General features: G+C 42.9%; 1 protein-coding gene across 1 annotated transcript in view; it reads right to left on the bottom strand.

Annotated features, from left to right (window-relative positions):
• Positions 1-1,495: 1,495 nt before the first annotated feature.
• Positions 1,496-15,795, bottom strand: part of HSPA14 (heat shock 70kDa protein 14) — a 19,823-nt gene continuing 5,523 nt past the window's right edge. Inside the window, exons 3-15 of the mRNA XM_010150542.1 lie at positions 15,588-15,666; positions 15,423-15,507; positions 15,182-15,230; positions 14,297-14,390; positions 14,086-14,176; positions 12,790-12,894; positions 11,384-11,545; positions 10,369-10,524; positions 8,520-8,622; positions 6,063-6,278; positions 4,385-4,558; positions 3,363-3,433; positions 1,496-1,636 (exon numbers count right to left, since the gene is read on the bottom strand). Of these exons, the coding sequence (XP_010148844.1) occupies positions 1,558-1,636; positions 3,363-3,433; positions 4,385-4,558; positions 6,063-6,278; positions 8,520-8,622; positions 10,369-10,524; positions 11,384-11,545; positions 12,790-12,894; positions 14,086-14,176; positions 14,297-14,390; positions 15,182-15,230; positions 15,423-15,507; positions 15,588-15,666 (1,464 nt within the window). The 3' untranslated portion in view covers positions 1,496-1,557. The remainder of the gene's footprint in view (positions 1,637-3,362; positions 3,434-4,384; positions 4,559-6,062; positions 6,279-8,519; positions 8,623-10,368; positions 10,525-11,383; positions 11,546-12,789; positions 12,895-14,085; positions 14,177-14,296; positions 14,391-15,181; positions 15,231-15,422; positions 15,508-15,587; positions 15,667-15,795) is intronic.

Here is a 15,795-nt window from a genome sequence, read left to right as displayed (position 1 = left end):
GGCGGCAAGGAGCGATGGCGGGATCGCCTCAGCGGGCCGCTGCCCCGGGCGGGGCTCCCGGCGGAGCGAGGGGGGCAGCAGTCCTGAGAAACATTAAAAAGAAGCGAAAAGGGTTAAAGCGGGTTTCTCTTTGTTCTGTCGTAGCACTGCTTAGGTGGTGGGGAAGGCACCAGGCCCTTCAGCACGCTCTGCCCACTGCGGGGCGGAAAGTAAGAACCACAAAGAAAGGTTCAGGACACTTTGTTTTCTTAGTTACGCTCTCGTCACAGCACACATCTCCGAAGAGGTGTTTCCTGTTAATATAGCTTACAAGTCAGCCCCAAGCCCCATAAACCCCACCAACTGGCACTTACACAAAACAAAACATCCCTTAATGACGTCTGGCCCCTAGTTAGTGCTTAAAGGTCTCTTCACTTGTATTCTTGTATTTGCAAAGGCCATAAAACACTGCTGCCCCAACAGAAGCAGACTTAGGGCTTTCCAAGAGCCCTTTTGGAAGTTTTCACACGTGAACTAGTAAACTATTTACTTATTTTCCAGAGATCAAGGACCCAGGGATAAGGGAGGCAGAACTTTCCCAGCACTGAGTCCATTCAGGTGCCTCTGAGGTTCAAACACCAAGCCTAGGCTGGTAAGCCACAGAGCAGACCTTTGTTCGGAATGCAGGAATATTTGTATCTCTGCTACGAAGTATCTATTGACCTAGGAAGAACATGGAATTACATATCCTGCAAACACAAGGTAATTCAGGAAGCCTGTAGAAAAACAGGTAATTGAGCACAGGTCCCTTCAAATCCAGACAAGCATCCCTTGATCTAGTTTGTCCCATTATGAGGCTCTACTGTGTCACTTGGGATATTTTACAAGATAACATCTGGCCCTCTGGGCTGAACTGCCAGCTTATATCCAAACAAATATGTGATAATGTACACATGAGAATAGCGACACACAGAATGGAGGATGCCAGGATCTGCATAAAAACCATATTTTATTAACAATACATAAATAAGCACATAACCCTTCCATGTATTCTTCAGGTAATACCAGAAAACCATCTTGCAGTAACTCCAGAGAGGAAAAAATCCTACACAAGAGGCCAGCATGAACGTGGATCACTTCCATGGTTCCAGGCAACATCAAGACCACACAGGATTTCGGTACAATTTGGTAGTTACTAGAGTGGATTTTTACCAGTCTAGCTCTTGCTGGTCCAATGCTATGCTGCTGAAGTCACAGATACACTGGTTGAATGGGCACACAACCGACTTAGTCCAAGAAAAAGTCTTTATGCTTGTTGCTGAACCACAGGCATGAGCATTTGCCCTGCACATTTTTTAAATCACGTGCTGATAATTCAGTGCTCTGCTGTCTGCATGTTCTGACTAACATTTTGCATCACGCTTTCCACTCCAAACAGACTTGGTGGCAAATTAATGTTTTACTTCAGTTTATTACAGTCATCCAAGAATCATTACAGGCATGTCAGAAAGTTACCATTTTGGCAGAAAAGCCAAGAGACAAAAATCAACTCAGAACAATGTTGCCTTTCAAAAGGGACTATGATGCCACATCAACAGTGATGATTTCACACTTTCCAGTATCTTGATCTGTGCAGGTAACATGCAAGGACCCATCCCTAAATAAAAGAGAAAGGTATGTTTAGGACAATCAACAAACAGTATGTCACTGCATGTTCCAAGAGGATAAACAATAGTCTTTATGCAGAGTAAAGGAAGAAAGATAGGGTGGTGAAGCACTGGGACAGGTTGCCCAGAGACGTTGTGGATGCCCCATCCCTGGAAGCATTCAAGGCCAGGCTGGATGAGGCTTGGAGCAACCTGGTCTAGTGGAAGGTTTTTCTGCCCATGGCAGGGGGGTTGGAACTGAATGATCTTTAAGGTCCCTTCCCACCCAAACTGTTCTGTGATTGTATGATTTTATTGAACATTAGCATAAAAATACATGGGATCAACATGTTTGAACATAGATGAAACTGATTTACCAAACTGTTTAATTCACTGGGTGTTTAGATACACGCTTGCTGCTCTCCATTAAAGCACGTATCTTCTCTCCATAAGGTGAAACAGATTCAAACACGTTTGAGTCTTATAACTAAGTTTATTTAGTACAGGTTTACAAATAGAATATGCAGTAAAATTATTCAAAATATTCATCTTTGAACTCTGAGTAATAGTAATGGAGAGATAAGCACGTCTTCTCAAAGCACGAGAGCTTTACTATTTAAAAGTAGCAGTTGGCTTTAAATATCACTGTTTCCTTCATGGAGGAATATCTTCGTTTTCAAATTCCAAGAACTGGAGACAATATTGAATCCTACTTCATCCAGACATGAAGCACTCACACGTAATATTTAAAGAGATGTGTTCTAGTGAACTTGCCCTCATCTTTTTCATTTAATTATTACTAAAACCCCTTTAAAATAATGCAGGTTTTCTGCACTACAGGTGCATATACAATCCCCAAGATATTTTTCGTGCAGACCTCTACGATGAACAAGGTATTTCAGGTGAAATCTCTTAACAGAGCACTAATACTCAAAATTCAAGTAGCAAGTAGGGATTTAGTTTTTCAGCAACAGCTAGACAACTTTCACATTATTTAGAAAAGCCGTATGACCTTCGGGACAGTCCTCAGAAGACAAACATGATTTGACTACTTAGAATTCCACACTCTGCTATCTTTATAAACTACTCAGACTACTTCAAGTGAGCCCACGCACTCCTACTAAGACCTAAGAAGGTTAGAGAAATTTCTTTAACGTCATGTCACCCCCATTCCCCACCCGCCATAAGACACTTCATATTTTGCCATAAAACAGCTAGTTCTGTAGGAAGATTCATGAAGCCTGATTTCCCGTGGCATTGTTTCTCATGCTTAGCAAACCTGTCTCTGGAAGGAGAGCTACAAGTTTTCATCACAGATGTTGCATATGAGAAGTCCTTCAGGGATTCCTTAGCAACTAATAAAGACAGACTCTACTTCAGCTTTTCCTGGGAGCGCAGGCATTCAACAGAACTACCTGACCTCCTGCCACAGGAAACTTGAGATCCTGACTGCTCTCAAACAGGGTTAAACAGAACAACAGTTCACAGGCTGCTAAAAATCATCTATGCAACTGTGTTATGTTTTGTTTCTTTAGGAATCAAACAATGGAGGCACAGAAGCTACTGAAAAAAACCCACATTCCTACAGAATTTACATCTGTCAGGACACAGCCCTGTAAGCAACAAAGTGCTGGAATTTCTCAACACAAAATTAATCATTCTGTTACAGGAGAAAAGACTGCTTGTCAGAGTGTGAGATAGCAAGTTAAACAGCAGAACAATAAATATTTTGGGTACCTTTTCATAGTGAGAACAGTTAGTATATCATGTAGGCCATCCTCTTTTTTATCTAAATCCTGGAGTACAATCTATGAAAAGAAAAAGTTAAATTATCACCACGTTCTCTAAATCCTTGCATGGCAGTTTAATGGAAGTGACACAACAGCTAAGGTGTGCAAGTCATTCCGCCTGGCATCTTGTACTAATACTTCAGCACCAAAACACATCCTAGCACAGTCCATCTATAGCACAAATAGATGCATTTTTAGCTAATTGCACTACTGTTTCAGTGGTTTTGTTTCACCAAGACAAGCTCCCACAGACTGCAGTAAGAGCTGAACACGTTCCTTTACTTAGGTCAGTTCTGTAGTTATTAGGTAACACCCCTTTCCTATCCCCTTAAAGATCTTTGGGCAGGATGCAGGGGAAATAACCATTTTCTCAAGTATTCCATCTATTTCAGCCACATCTGCCCCCTCCCTGACGCTGTAGGAGCACTGAAGCCCAGGTAAGCACGTCATCGCCATTGCAAACAAGCTGTGTTCTCCCAACAGGCTGACAGCAGAGTAGCGTCTTTGTATTGGGTAAGGATTTAATCATACCTTGTTACCACTGTGAAAAAAAATCAAACGTGGTATTTAATACCAACATCCTGTCCAGTCTAGGGAGATCAAAAAGTAATCAGCAGTACGTAGCTACATCATTACCTCTCGCAGTTTGGCTTCTAAAATGTGACCGGCTGTGATCTCTCACCCCAGATGAGCTTTCTGCAGTAGTGCCAGATCTCAGACCCTGCCAGCCATTCGGAAATTCGAAAGGGAAACTTCAATTTTTTTAGAAAGTGCTTCAGTACTTCGTACCAACTCCACAGAAGGATGCTTAGAGACCATTTCCAAAGAGACACGTGTCATTCTAATTTTGTAACAAGAAGTTCTGGTAGGGGTGGGACTGGTTTTGGCTTTAATGTTTTTTTCCCCCCAGATCCATTTGATTTCCAAGTGGTTGATATTAAAAGTGCATCTGAATGTGCATACACTCACCTGTGCAAATTTACCTTCCCCATTCATGGGACTTTTCCCCAGTGCCTCATACAGTTCAAGGCACACAGAAGAAACGTTTCCAGGAGCGTGCAGGGTGTGCTGCCTTCGAGCTGGCAGCGGTGTCCCTGATGGAAACAGCACTGTGAATCTGTCAGACCCGGACTCGTCTACTCCCTTTAAAAAGAAAAAAAAAAAACCCAACAGTTCATGCCTTTAAGTACTTCAGTGAGCTGGAAGTGTTACAACAGTGCCCCATGTAGGATAATCCCTGGAGGTAATTTGAAATTTAAACTTATATTAAAAATACAGCATTATTCACACATTAAGGAAAGTTATAATATTGAGGAGGTCTCCAGGGTGGTGTGCAGCTGGTATGCATGGAATTCCTTCCATAATGGTTCCCTAAGCAACATAACCTGCAACCTTGGAAACCACACAGAGGGTGGAGTGGAGTGAAGACTCTGTGGCCAGACTCTGTGATAACCGTGCAGAGATGGGAACTTAGTGATACTTTGAAAACGGATAAGCTGTACTTTTGCCACCCTGAGCCAACAGTCTGCCATCTTTTGATGAACTGCTGTCCTTTGTGCCAACTTTGCTCATTATAATGTCATTATAATACCAAAACACACCTCCATCCCAAAGGCTACCTGCTTCCAAGGTGAGACCACTCCTTACTGAGCATGCAGCTCTGAATTTTAGGTAACTTACACCTTTAAACCGAAGCGAGAAAATTTTACACCAATCCTAACAAAGGTACGTATGACTAAGGCCACTCAAGCTCCACCCTGAAGGTAAAAAACAATATAAAAGTAGCCTAAGAAAGGGGGGGTGTCTGGGAAGACCCCATCGTGGACAAGTCAGGAAAGACCCAACAGCAGACTCTGACTTCAGGGATCAGTTGACAGGCTGAGCCTTTCTTCCCCTGCCATAGGGACGCCTTTGGATAAGATTTGAACCTCTTTGAGAGCTCTTTCAGGACTTAGAAATCTCTGTAGAGTTGCTTTTAACCTAGCACTTCAGTAATTTATAATCTTGACATCTGTGTATACACACCTTGCAGAGAGCGTATTCATCACTGGCAATCCACAAAGAACCCGTACTGTTGCATTAAATAAACTGCACCGTTTCACGTATCCAGCCACACCGTTTCTCACTGGGAGCCGTGTCAGCCCATAGATAGTGGTCGGACAGGAATGCAGCACACTGACGGAATCTGAGATACCGGATTCATAGTGCCTAATTGGGCATTATTCAGGATTTAAACCTAGCTGTCCCCAGCCCCTCTGATACCTGAGGATAAGCTGGAAAGCAAGGGGTTTTATCTCCTGCCAAATTACTACTCTTAGCACAACACCCCATGAGAAAAGGGCTCCAAGATTCATTCTCCCTGCCACATTTACCATCAAAGCAACTAAAAAATAAGACATTCCTATAAATAAATGAAAAGTCCAATTACAACAGAGCAAAAACACAATCTATCTCCCCTTAAAACCAAGAAGTTTTTCCTGTCATTTTTTTGTCAATAAACCTAAGTTACCACTTAATGCTGACCTATAGCAAATCTGCAGAACTAACAATTAAACAATACTGTCTCTCCAACATCAAGCATGCATAAGCAGTGCTCTATGTTCCTTGCGGCAGTAAAATGTTCCAAGTTGAGTAATTTTAGCCTTACCTTAAGAAGAATGTCTTTGGCAGAACACTCGATAAAGAGCGCTTCTTCTTCTAATAAGGGATTCTCCTTCCCTAGCAGAATCCCTGCCTCTATAGCTGCACCAATGGGAATAACTTCATCTGGAGGAATTGAGTTCAATAATTCCACAGTTGGGAAAATGTCTTTGATCAGCTGCTGTAGCTTCGGGATCCGAGCAGACCCACCACACAGAACTACCTGGAAAACATGGTTTAGTGATTGCACATCCTTCTTCCGTCAGACAAAACACAGGTCTCAACCCAAAATGCTGAAATACAAACTGCTCTGGGGTATTTGATGATCTGTAGTTGCTGAAACAAAAATTGATGCCATCTTTGCTTGCCTTCTGTTACAGCTGTATTTGAAATGAAGGGAAACAGCTTGCAAGCTTGAAGTGGTATCTTGGAAACGTGTTTCTTCTAGTAAGCATCAGCTAAACAAAGTGACAGTTTATAAGTTGAGGAATTCATCATAAAACAGTATCAGGTTGGATGTCCAGAAGCCATCTAGTGCAACCTCCTGCCCCAAACACATCCAGTTGCAACAGGTTGCTTGGGACCTTACCTCCATGGATACAGGTTCCACAGGCTCTGTGGGCCCTTGTTTCACTGTTTGATTACCCTCACGCTACAAATTATTTTCTTGGTGTCTAAAACTTCCCCATATCGTAATTTGTGCTCCTTCCTATCACCCTTCCATCACGTGCCTGTAGGAAGGAGTCAGGTTTTGCCACGTGTATGCCTTCCTGTTCGGTAACTGCAGGCAGCACTAGTCTACCCTGAGCCTCCTCTGCCTACGGGTGAGCAAACCCAGCTCTTGGCCTCCGTACATCATTTTCTCCATCCCCAAATTGTCTCCAACACGGATGGCTCCCATAGGTCAATACCTTTCACCTCCTCTGATGCACCAAAAAGGATGAGATTGTGTCTGGACACTGTCCAAGTGCCAAAGAGGGAAACAAACACCACCCTACACCCACAGCTACGGCCTTGCTATTACAGCCCAGCATGCACCTGGCCGCTACTGAGCTTACTGTCTGTTAGAACCCCCAGGTCTTTTCCTGCAAAGCTGTTTTAGAGCAACACTTGCCTGTCCTTCTGCATAGGATCATTGCATCCCAGACTCTGCATCTGCCTTTGCTGATCTCCGTGATGTTCTTCTCCACTGGACTAGGTGACCACTGTAGGTCCTTTTCAACTGAAATGTTCTGTTTTGTTACATATGTATTTCTCTCGCCTTTTTCAACCCCTCTGAATTGCAGTCTTGACCTACAGGGGTTTGAGTGCTCCGCTCGTTTTGGTACTGTGGGCCAACCTGCTGAGAGCACATGCTACCCCATCATCTGTGTTACGATCAGAGAAATTCAATGGTGTTAGCCCCAGTACGAAATCCTGAGGTATGTCACCGACAACCTGCCATCACTTACTGATCTTGTGTAAGAAAAAACTCATAAAGCTCTTATTATAGTAACTTCATTAAGATCAGCCAGATCTGGAAACAAAGCTAATTCCCACTTTCTTCATGTGGAATATAACTCAAGAGTTCAAAAGTTAGGGTTTGGTTTTGTGGTTTTTTTTTTACATTTAAAGTGTCCCTGTCCCCCCTCCAAAAAGGTGTGAGAGAACAGCACATTGGGCCACTTAAAAAAAAAACACTGCCACCAGAAAACAAAATAAAAGATGTTTTCTGAACACTGGCCTGGGATACTTCCTTATCCCACCAGGGAAACTCAGATGTGACAGAGCAAACGCGTTAGAGTCCAAAACAGCACCCAGGACCACAAAAAGCACCAGCTAATGTTGGCTGCAGAAGCTACGTTCCAATTCCACCAGCAGTAAACGCAGCGCTATTTGCCACACACAGGTGCACAGGGGTTGAGACGAAGTTATCCTTTTATACAAAGCAAAAGAGACAGAATGAAACCAGTAACGTTTCCTACGTTACACACCATCACTGACATTCAAACACTCTACGGTTTGGCAGGTAATGTGTTGTTAAGCTTTGTAAGCTAACAAGGAAGAACACAAGCACTACATTGACACTAAGTGATTATTCCTACTTTTGTCAACTCATAAGACAAAGTCAAAAGTCAGGCTTTCTTGTATCAGCAGACCCCACCCAAAGCTCAGCTGAGGCAGAAAATCTATGTACTGACCTTAAAGAAGGTTCTCCTCAGCTCTACCAAGTCACACACACCAAGTGGAGACAACTCCTCTACCACTTACTCAATACGCAGCAGTAAAAACACATTGCTGACTGACTCTTACACCTAACTTGCACTAACTGAAATTCAAGCAAAGATTGGCGTTCTGAAGATCTGAGCCAAAAATGCTTAAACACATCATGAAGCAATCTCAATCTGCAAGGAAGAAGGGCCCCATAAATATCCTTCTCATGGAGTTACAAAGCATACCACAGACAAATGATTTTTATTCTTACCTTATTAATATCATCTGCTGTAAATCCAACTTGCTGCAAGAGCTTTTTAATTGCTTCTACACATTTACTAAAAAGTGAAGAACAGATAAGTTCAAACCTGGCCCTGGAATTTAAAAGAAAATAAAAATTAAGAAGCATCATCTCATCCATTAGAGACAAACACCTGAAATGGAAGAATACCCATTTTTAGAACATACTTTGGTTCTCCAGCTCTACCTAGTACTAAGGGATTTAAAAAAAAAAATCTTATTTCTCAATTATTAAATTGATGTTTTTGCTAAGATATCTGTGCTACTCCATCATTAACACCTACATGGAATGCACAATTCCTTCTTCTTCAGTGTACCCTAGACAAAACCCAGTACTGTTGTCTTGACAAAAACCAGTATTGTCGTCTTGACTCATGGAAAAAAAGGCAAAAATCCTGGAACTGCTTCATCTTTAAAGCACAGACAAAAAGACTCACATGTGCCTCTTGAATTGTCAGAGTGGATGCATAGTTGTGGATTTCAAAAGTCTATTTCATTTCACTAAAGCTGCTGCTGACTGGAAAAGCAACCAAAACTAGCTAAACATCTCAGTAAGAGACCATCCCAAGAGAGAAAATACTCAAGTGTAGGACACAACAGAGACAGGAAACAACTTTCTACTCCAGTTGTCAAACATAAGTGACACCAAGACTTCCACGACTATCATCCCAGAGCTCATTTAGATGAAATAGTCCAAAAGCCTTCTTTCCTTTAAGGAAAATCCAACAACAAAAACAGTAATCGGGGGGGAGACAGGGGGGACAGGATCACCTTGAGCAGTTACAGTATCTCCCTTTCATCCACAACCAGGCTCCAAAGATAGGGTCTCCCCATGCCTTTCTGCACACTGTTAGTGTTACTACCCTAACTACTTGTCGTGGTTTAACTCCGGCTAGCAAAATAGCACGAAGCTGCTCTCACAAATCCCCCTCCCCTCCTCCAGTGGAGGGGAAGAATCTGAGGAAAAAGAAATAAGGAAGCTCATAACATTGAGATAAGAAAAACTTACTAATTAAATCTAAATTAATATATACAAGTACTACTACTACTAAATAATTAAAACATATGATACAATTCCTCACCACTCACTGACCAATGCACAGCAGGTGTTGAGTGGTGGGAGACAGACCCAGAGAGCCCGAGAGCCACAGCCCGAGCGCTGCTGCAGCAGATTCTGAGCTAACCCCATCAGCAACAGCAAGACCGGGAAAACTGAACAAACCCACCAACTCCCTCATGAACGAGCCAGCACAGGAGTTAGCAAAGCAGCTAACGCAGGAGTCAGGGAGAGAGTCAGCAAGTGTACGGGAGTGAACAAGAGAGAGTAAGGGAGAGAGTAACGGCTCCCAGACCCCCTCCTCGCCTCTGCCCCGAGCATGACGTACTATGGAATGAAATTCTCCCTTGGTCAGTTTGGGTCAGGTGTCTGAACTGTGTCCCAGCACTGCCTGTAGTGAGACCGCGAGAACTGGGAATGCAGCTGCAGGATCAGAAGCAGAGAAAGACCTTGAATTCAGTGCAGGCATTCCCCAGTGCCAGCTAAGACCTTATCAGTGCTGCTCTCTGCATCCAGGAACACAGCTTCATAGCATCCACAGTAAAGAGAATTAACTCTTCCCTGACTGAATCCAGCACACTACTACAGATCGCATCTTAACAGAACCATCAGTAAGAAACAAAACAAGTCGGTCCTCTATCTTACTTCTGTGTCTAAAATTAATGCCATCAAAACCCAAAGTTTATTGAGCATCCTAAATACCAATGAGAAAGATTTCAAGCATAATTATATATAAAAACAGTAGCTTCAAGATTTGTTTTACCTGGACACATTACAATCAAAATCCAACCCGTCATACAATGAATCTACGAAGCAGTTTGCACTTCCCAGGGTTGATAACGAGTGCTTTGCAACATCAGCGCTGTTCATTAACTTCATCATGGCTCTGGGATTTCCTCTAATATCATGTTTACAAGACCTACATTTAAAAAACAAGTTAGAGATATCACTTCAGAAAGGCATTTGAGTGATGACACTGTGAGAGGAAAACCAGGCTAAAGCTACTGAACTTCTTTGCCCTGCACATATTTTAGTATTACATACAACACCACTACTGAAAGCTCGCAAAGAACAGAAGTGTCTATTTCGATTTTGACTAAAGAACACTGCATAGAGGCACCCTGAACTCGGGCATTAGTGTTTCTCACACAGATTTAAGTGTTTCTGAACAGTTTCTCAGCTGAACAACTCCTGAAAGTGACAAGTCAACTAATTTTAACAACAGATTAAACAGAACACCAAATATTAGACATGTCAGCAGAATAGTATGTTACATCCAAAAAGTCTCTTCCTGTGATAGCACAGTCACCTCAAGATCACCGGAGATTATGGTAATGCATTTATTTGTTTTTGTTTGTGACAGGACAACATGCCATACAGACTTCAGTCTGATGACCTACGCCCTACCACAGGCCTTCATGCCCACAGGAAAACCAAACAAAGCCATGCAGGTGAAATCCCTGCCACCCCAAAAGCTGCTGACTGAAAGGATGAAAGCAGCCTGCAGTCACATACATCACTCAGAACAGTTCATAGCCAAGCCCTTACAGTTCAACACTGGACTTCAGGCAACACCTATCCAAACCCAAGTATTTCCCAGCCCTCCTCCTTGGCCCCCAGCAGCTGACTGTTCCTTTAACAGCTGTACTTAAGCCATTTCACACACAGACAGTCTGCTAGATCACACAAACTAATTTTTTTTTTTTTTTGAAAGAAAACATGAGCTAACAAAGCTCCTGTTACAACAGCAACATGAAAGCTTGGAATTCAAAACATACCGCTGAAATTCAGAAGCTAAGTGTTGTGCTAGAGCTTCTGTGAAGCAAACTCCACCGATGCTGTCATCTGTGTTGGTAGCAAGCACACGATATATTCCACTGTTTACTTCCACGACTGTGATAGAAAGCGACGTTCCACCAAGTTTATAAACCAACACATTGCTGCCATTTAAAAAAAACACATAGTATTAATAATCATAGAATTGTTTGGGCTGGAAGGGACCTCAAACACCATCCAGTTCCAACCCCCCTGCCATGGGCAGGGACACCTTCCACTAGACCAGGTTGCTCAAAGCCTCATCCAGCCTGGCCTTGAACACTTCCAGGGATGGGGCATCCACAGCTTCTCTGGGCAACCTGTTCCAGTGCCTCACCACCCTCTCCAGGAAGAACTTCTTCCTGATATCCAATCTAAACCTCCCCACTTTCAATTTAAACCCGTTACCCCTTGTCCTGTCACTACAGACCTTTGTAAGAAGTCCCCCCCAGCTTCCTTGTAGCCTCTTCAGATACTGGAAGGCTGCAATAAGGTCTCCTCGGAGCCTTCTCTTCCAGGCTGAACAAGCCCAATTCTCTCATCCTTTCATCATAGCAGAGGTGCTCCAGCCCTCTGAGCGTCTTTGTGGCCTCCTCTGGACTCACTCCAACGAGTGAGCCATCTAAAATTATGTTTACTTTGACGCACTTTCTAATAAGATGACCACTGTATAATGTATTTCAGGTTTTAATCAGTTTTGTCAAAAGCATTTGATGTGGGGTGTCCATATTTAATGCATTTTGGTCCCACTGAACTTTGACAACGTTCCTTAAAAAACAAAGTTAGTTTATTTTATACAGTGAGAGTAGCCCATGTTTTTTCTACAACACAACTGAAAACTGAATATTATGTTCAAGATTATAGAAAAGAATTATATGAGAAGGGTAAAAACACCAAGATGACAAAAAGGCATCTGTTTGCACTGACAGCAGTCTTCACTGTTTAGATAATCTTGTGAGTTATCTCAATATTCATATGGGAAACCTAATGCACCTACGGAACCCAGAAACTCTGCTTTAGTTCTAGCATAGGTAAAATGACCCCTTCTCCCCCAGTCAGAAAACAGCTCTGCCAAAATCAGGGATGCATTTTTCTTAAAGCCAATCAGCTCATTCAAGAGCAAGACAGAATCTGAGAACAGATCTTTAAAGACAATCTAGTAAAATAAAAACCAGAACAAGGGATTGAAACACTACAGATTTACAGCTTCTGAATTGTTATTAGCTTTATTGAGAGAAAAAAGAAAAACAAGCCTCACATCATTAATTTTGTATTGACTGCTAAGGCTACACAGCATTCCCTCATTTCAGATTTCTCAGGATTGAAGTACAGCAGCTTACATTTAAGAAGTAAAATATTAGGATTTTACCTTTTCCCAGTGGGTGAATCTTGGCCAATTCCATAAGCCAGGAGAGCTGCAGACGGTTCATGAATTAATCTCATAACATTAAACCCAGCAGCTGCAGCTGCTTCCCTGTGATAAGGCAAGAACAGCATTTCATTTTACTGTAATGATTTCACTACAGCCACGCACGCTGTTAAAACTTCATCTGAACCACGTATGCCACCAACTCAGAATTTGGTTACCGCGTGGTGTTAAAGTGACTGGAAGAGAAAGGTATCAAGAAGTTCAGTTGCTACTGTGCTCTTTAGGTAGTTGGATCTGCTGTGTGCAGAAGGAAACCACTGATGTGTCAAAGGAACCACTGATGCATCAGTCCACATACCCCACAAAAACCAGTAAAACACCCCCTCCTCAAGCACAAGATGAAAACCCCACCCTCCATCAAACTCAGTTAACATGTTCAGGTGCGGCATTAGAAGTTCCAGGTATGTCATTTCACCCCATATCCTGCTGGGAAAATCGCTTTTAGTTCCAAATCAAGTTAACGCACCTCCCTACTAACATTTTCTTTACACATTTTCTTGAAACATCAGTAACCCTGCGTCTGCCTGCCAAGTCTTTCCCTCCACTTGGGAGTTACTTTGAAACTTGTATGCTACGGCAGCAGAGTGTTTCATCACACACACTGCAAGTAGCCAGCCCACTCCTGTTTTATGACCAACTTGAAGGGTGCTGTATTTCCTGATGGGTCACCACAAGGGCATCTGCATACCAGCAAGCGGAAATAGATGCTGCCAATTACCCACAGCTTTAAGTCTACTTATGTTTTATAACGGAGTAACTTTCACAGGTACAGTTCCAAGAACTTTACTGGTGTGCATTCCGTACCTGTTGTCTGATACAACAGTCCTCAGGGAAGTCACGTAACGCCTTTGGTTTGGCACTGCTGTTTACGAGGGGATGGGAAACTACGGAATTCGGCTGAGACACTACTGAGAAACTGCTTGCAGTTCAAGGCAGGCACTGGAGATCCACGAGAAATAAACCATCTGGAATGACATTCTATCCTTGATGATACCAAAATTCCCTCTCACTTCAGCTGATTCAGAATTTAATTCTGTTGCCAGCAGTGAATCCCATGAAAAGTTTCTCAAGTTAGGATTTTTATCTCCTACTTTCACATATTTCCAACTCAAATAGCATCCCAGTATCCTAGCTAACAGTCACAAGCTGAAGTGCAGCAGGAGAACTCCCACTGCTGATCTGCCAGACAGTCTGCTATAGGCATGTTAAGTAACAAAAAAATCTTAATCCTCTTACCCAAGGGCATTTTTCTGATTCTCTCCAAAATCAAATGGTACAGTGATAACAACGTCATTTACATCTGAACCCAAGGCAGACTGAGCAGTTTCTGTTTATAAACACAGGCAGAACATGATGATTAAAAGCAAAAAACGAACATACCACACCTTAAACATATGAGGACAGCTTAAAAAAATGAAAATATGTTATGATGTTACTTATGATATACCTTTCATTTTACTGAAAATTAGTTTTGCCACATCTTCCGGGTTAATAAATTTATTATCTATTTCATATTGAAGTTTTCCATTCTTCTCAATGACCTGTAAGCAAAACCAACACACCTTTGTTAGGTTCGCAGTTTGGTTATTATCCACAAGTAACGCTCAATTAGTTCCTGTTCACAGTAAAAACGACTTGCCTGTGTGAACACTTTCTGCGTTAGTACTCTTGTTACGAGAGAATAAATGCTTCCAAGATGCTTATCAAAGATCACAAAACCAACTTGTAGTACCCAGACACAAGAGACATTTATATGGACTTAAAGACTTCAGACTCTCTTCTGTGAAGTTTTCCTTAGTACGAAAGCAATGTTTAGGACCAAAGTACTTGCCTGCTTATATTCCAAAAGAAAAAAATAACACCTTACATAAGCCTGTCAGTGCAAACTGTCAGAAACCAGAGAAAAATTCGTTCCTTATTTAGGAATATATTTTCCAGTCTAATTTTTCTCATTCTGCAAAAAGGTTTCTAGTAACAAGCATGGTTTTATCCCAATTAAATACGGAGATTAAATCAAGTGGCTAAGCATTTTTATCACCAGATGCTGTCAGCACTGTCTACCAGCACCAAGAAACACAACGCTCTTATCCAAGTACGTTAGGAATCGTCCCTTTTGAGAACGACAACAGATACATGCAGTTTTTCTGTAAATCTGAGGGACACAGTGACGTTCTCTGCTACAGAGAGAAACATTCTATACAGCAGCGAACGGATGTCATGCAACGAGAGCTGATCCCTACGGAACGCAGAGGTGTGGCACAAACAATGCCAAGGACAGTATAAAGTGACGTAAGTTATTCTGAGAGAACAACAAAAGATGGATCATACTCACCGAACACTTGCTTTCCGCCATGTATTTCTCTGCCTGTGGGTCACCAGAGCTGCCCAGACAAATTCAAAACAACAAAATAAAACACATGCTCAATTCAATGGAATTTCAAGATCTGAGGCACCCTCCTGTCAACACGAGGTTAACTTAACTACTGTCACCCGAGGCTAAAAAACGTTAGCGCTGACTGTGCTTCACTGACAGCTCTGCCGGGGAAACGAGAGCCTCCCACGCCTCTTCTTACCTTCGCCCAAGGATCTGCTTCACTTTCACCACAGTGTTTGAAATATTTCTTATTCTGCTCTGCTTGGCAGCTAAGCCGACCACCTGGGCGAAAAATAAAGGCCCAAGTGAGCAACAGGAGAGCTCCCCTCCTCTCCCAGCCCCCCACAGAAGGGAAGCCTCCCCTCCTCGCTGTCCGAGAAAGCGACGCCCGCCGGAGTGACCCTGTCCCCGGCGTCGTTAGCGACCACGTCGGCGCGGCCATCCTGCGGAGAGAGACACCCCCGTGAGCCCCCTCTCAGGGCACCCCGCGCCCCGTCAGGGCTTCGCTGTGGGGGAAAGGGGATGACCCCGGCCCAACCCCTCCTCACGACAAGGCCCCCCGCGCGACCACA

The sequence above is a fragment of the Eurypyga helias genome, unplaced genomic scaffold (genome assembly GCF_000690775.1).
Source record: "Eurypyga helias isolate BGI_N326 unplaced genomic scaffold, ASM69077v1 scaffold7764, whole genome shotgun sequence".
In the NCBI taxonomy this organism is placed as follows: domain Eukaryota; kingdom Metazoa; phylum Chordata; class Aves; order Eurypygiformes; family Eurypygidae; genus Eurypyga; species Eurypyga helias.
Note: the sequence above shows the minus strand (reverse complement) of the source record. Positions and strands in the feature narration are given on the sequence as shown.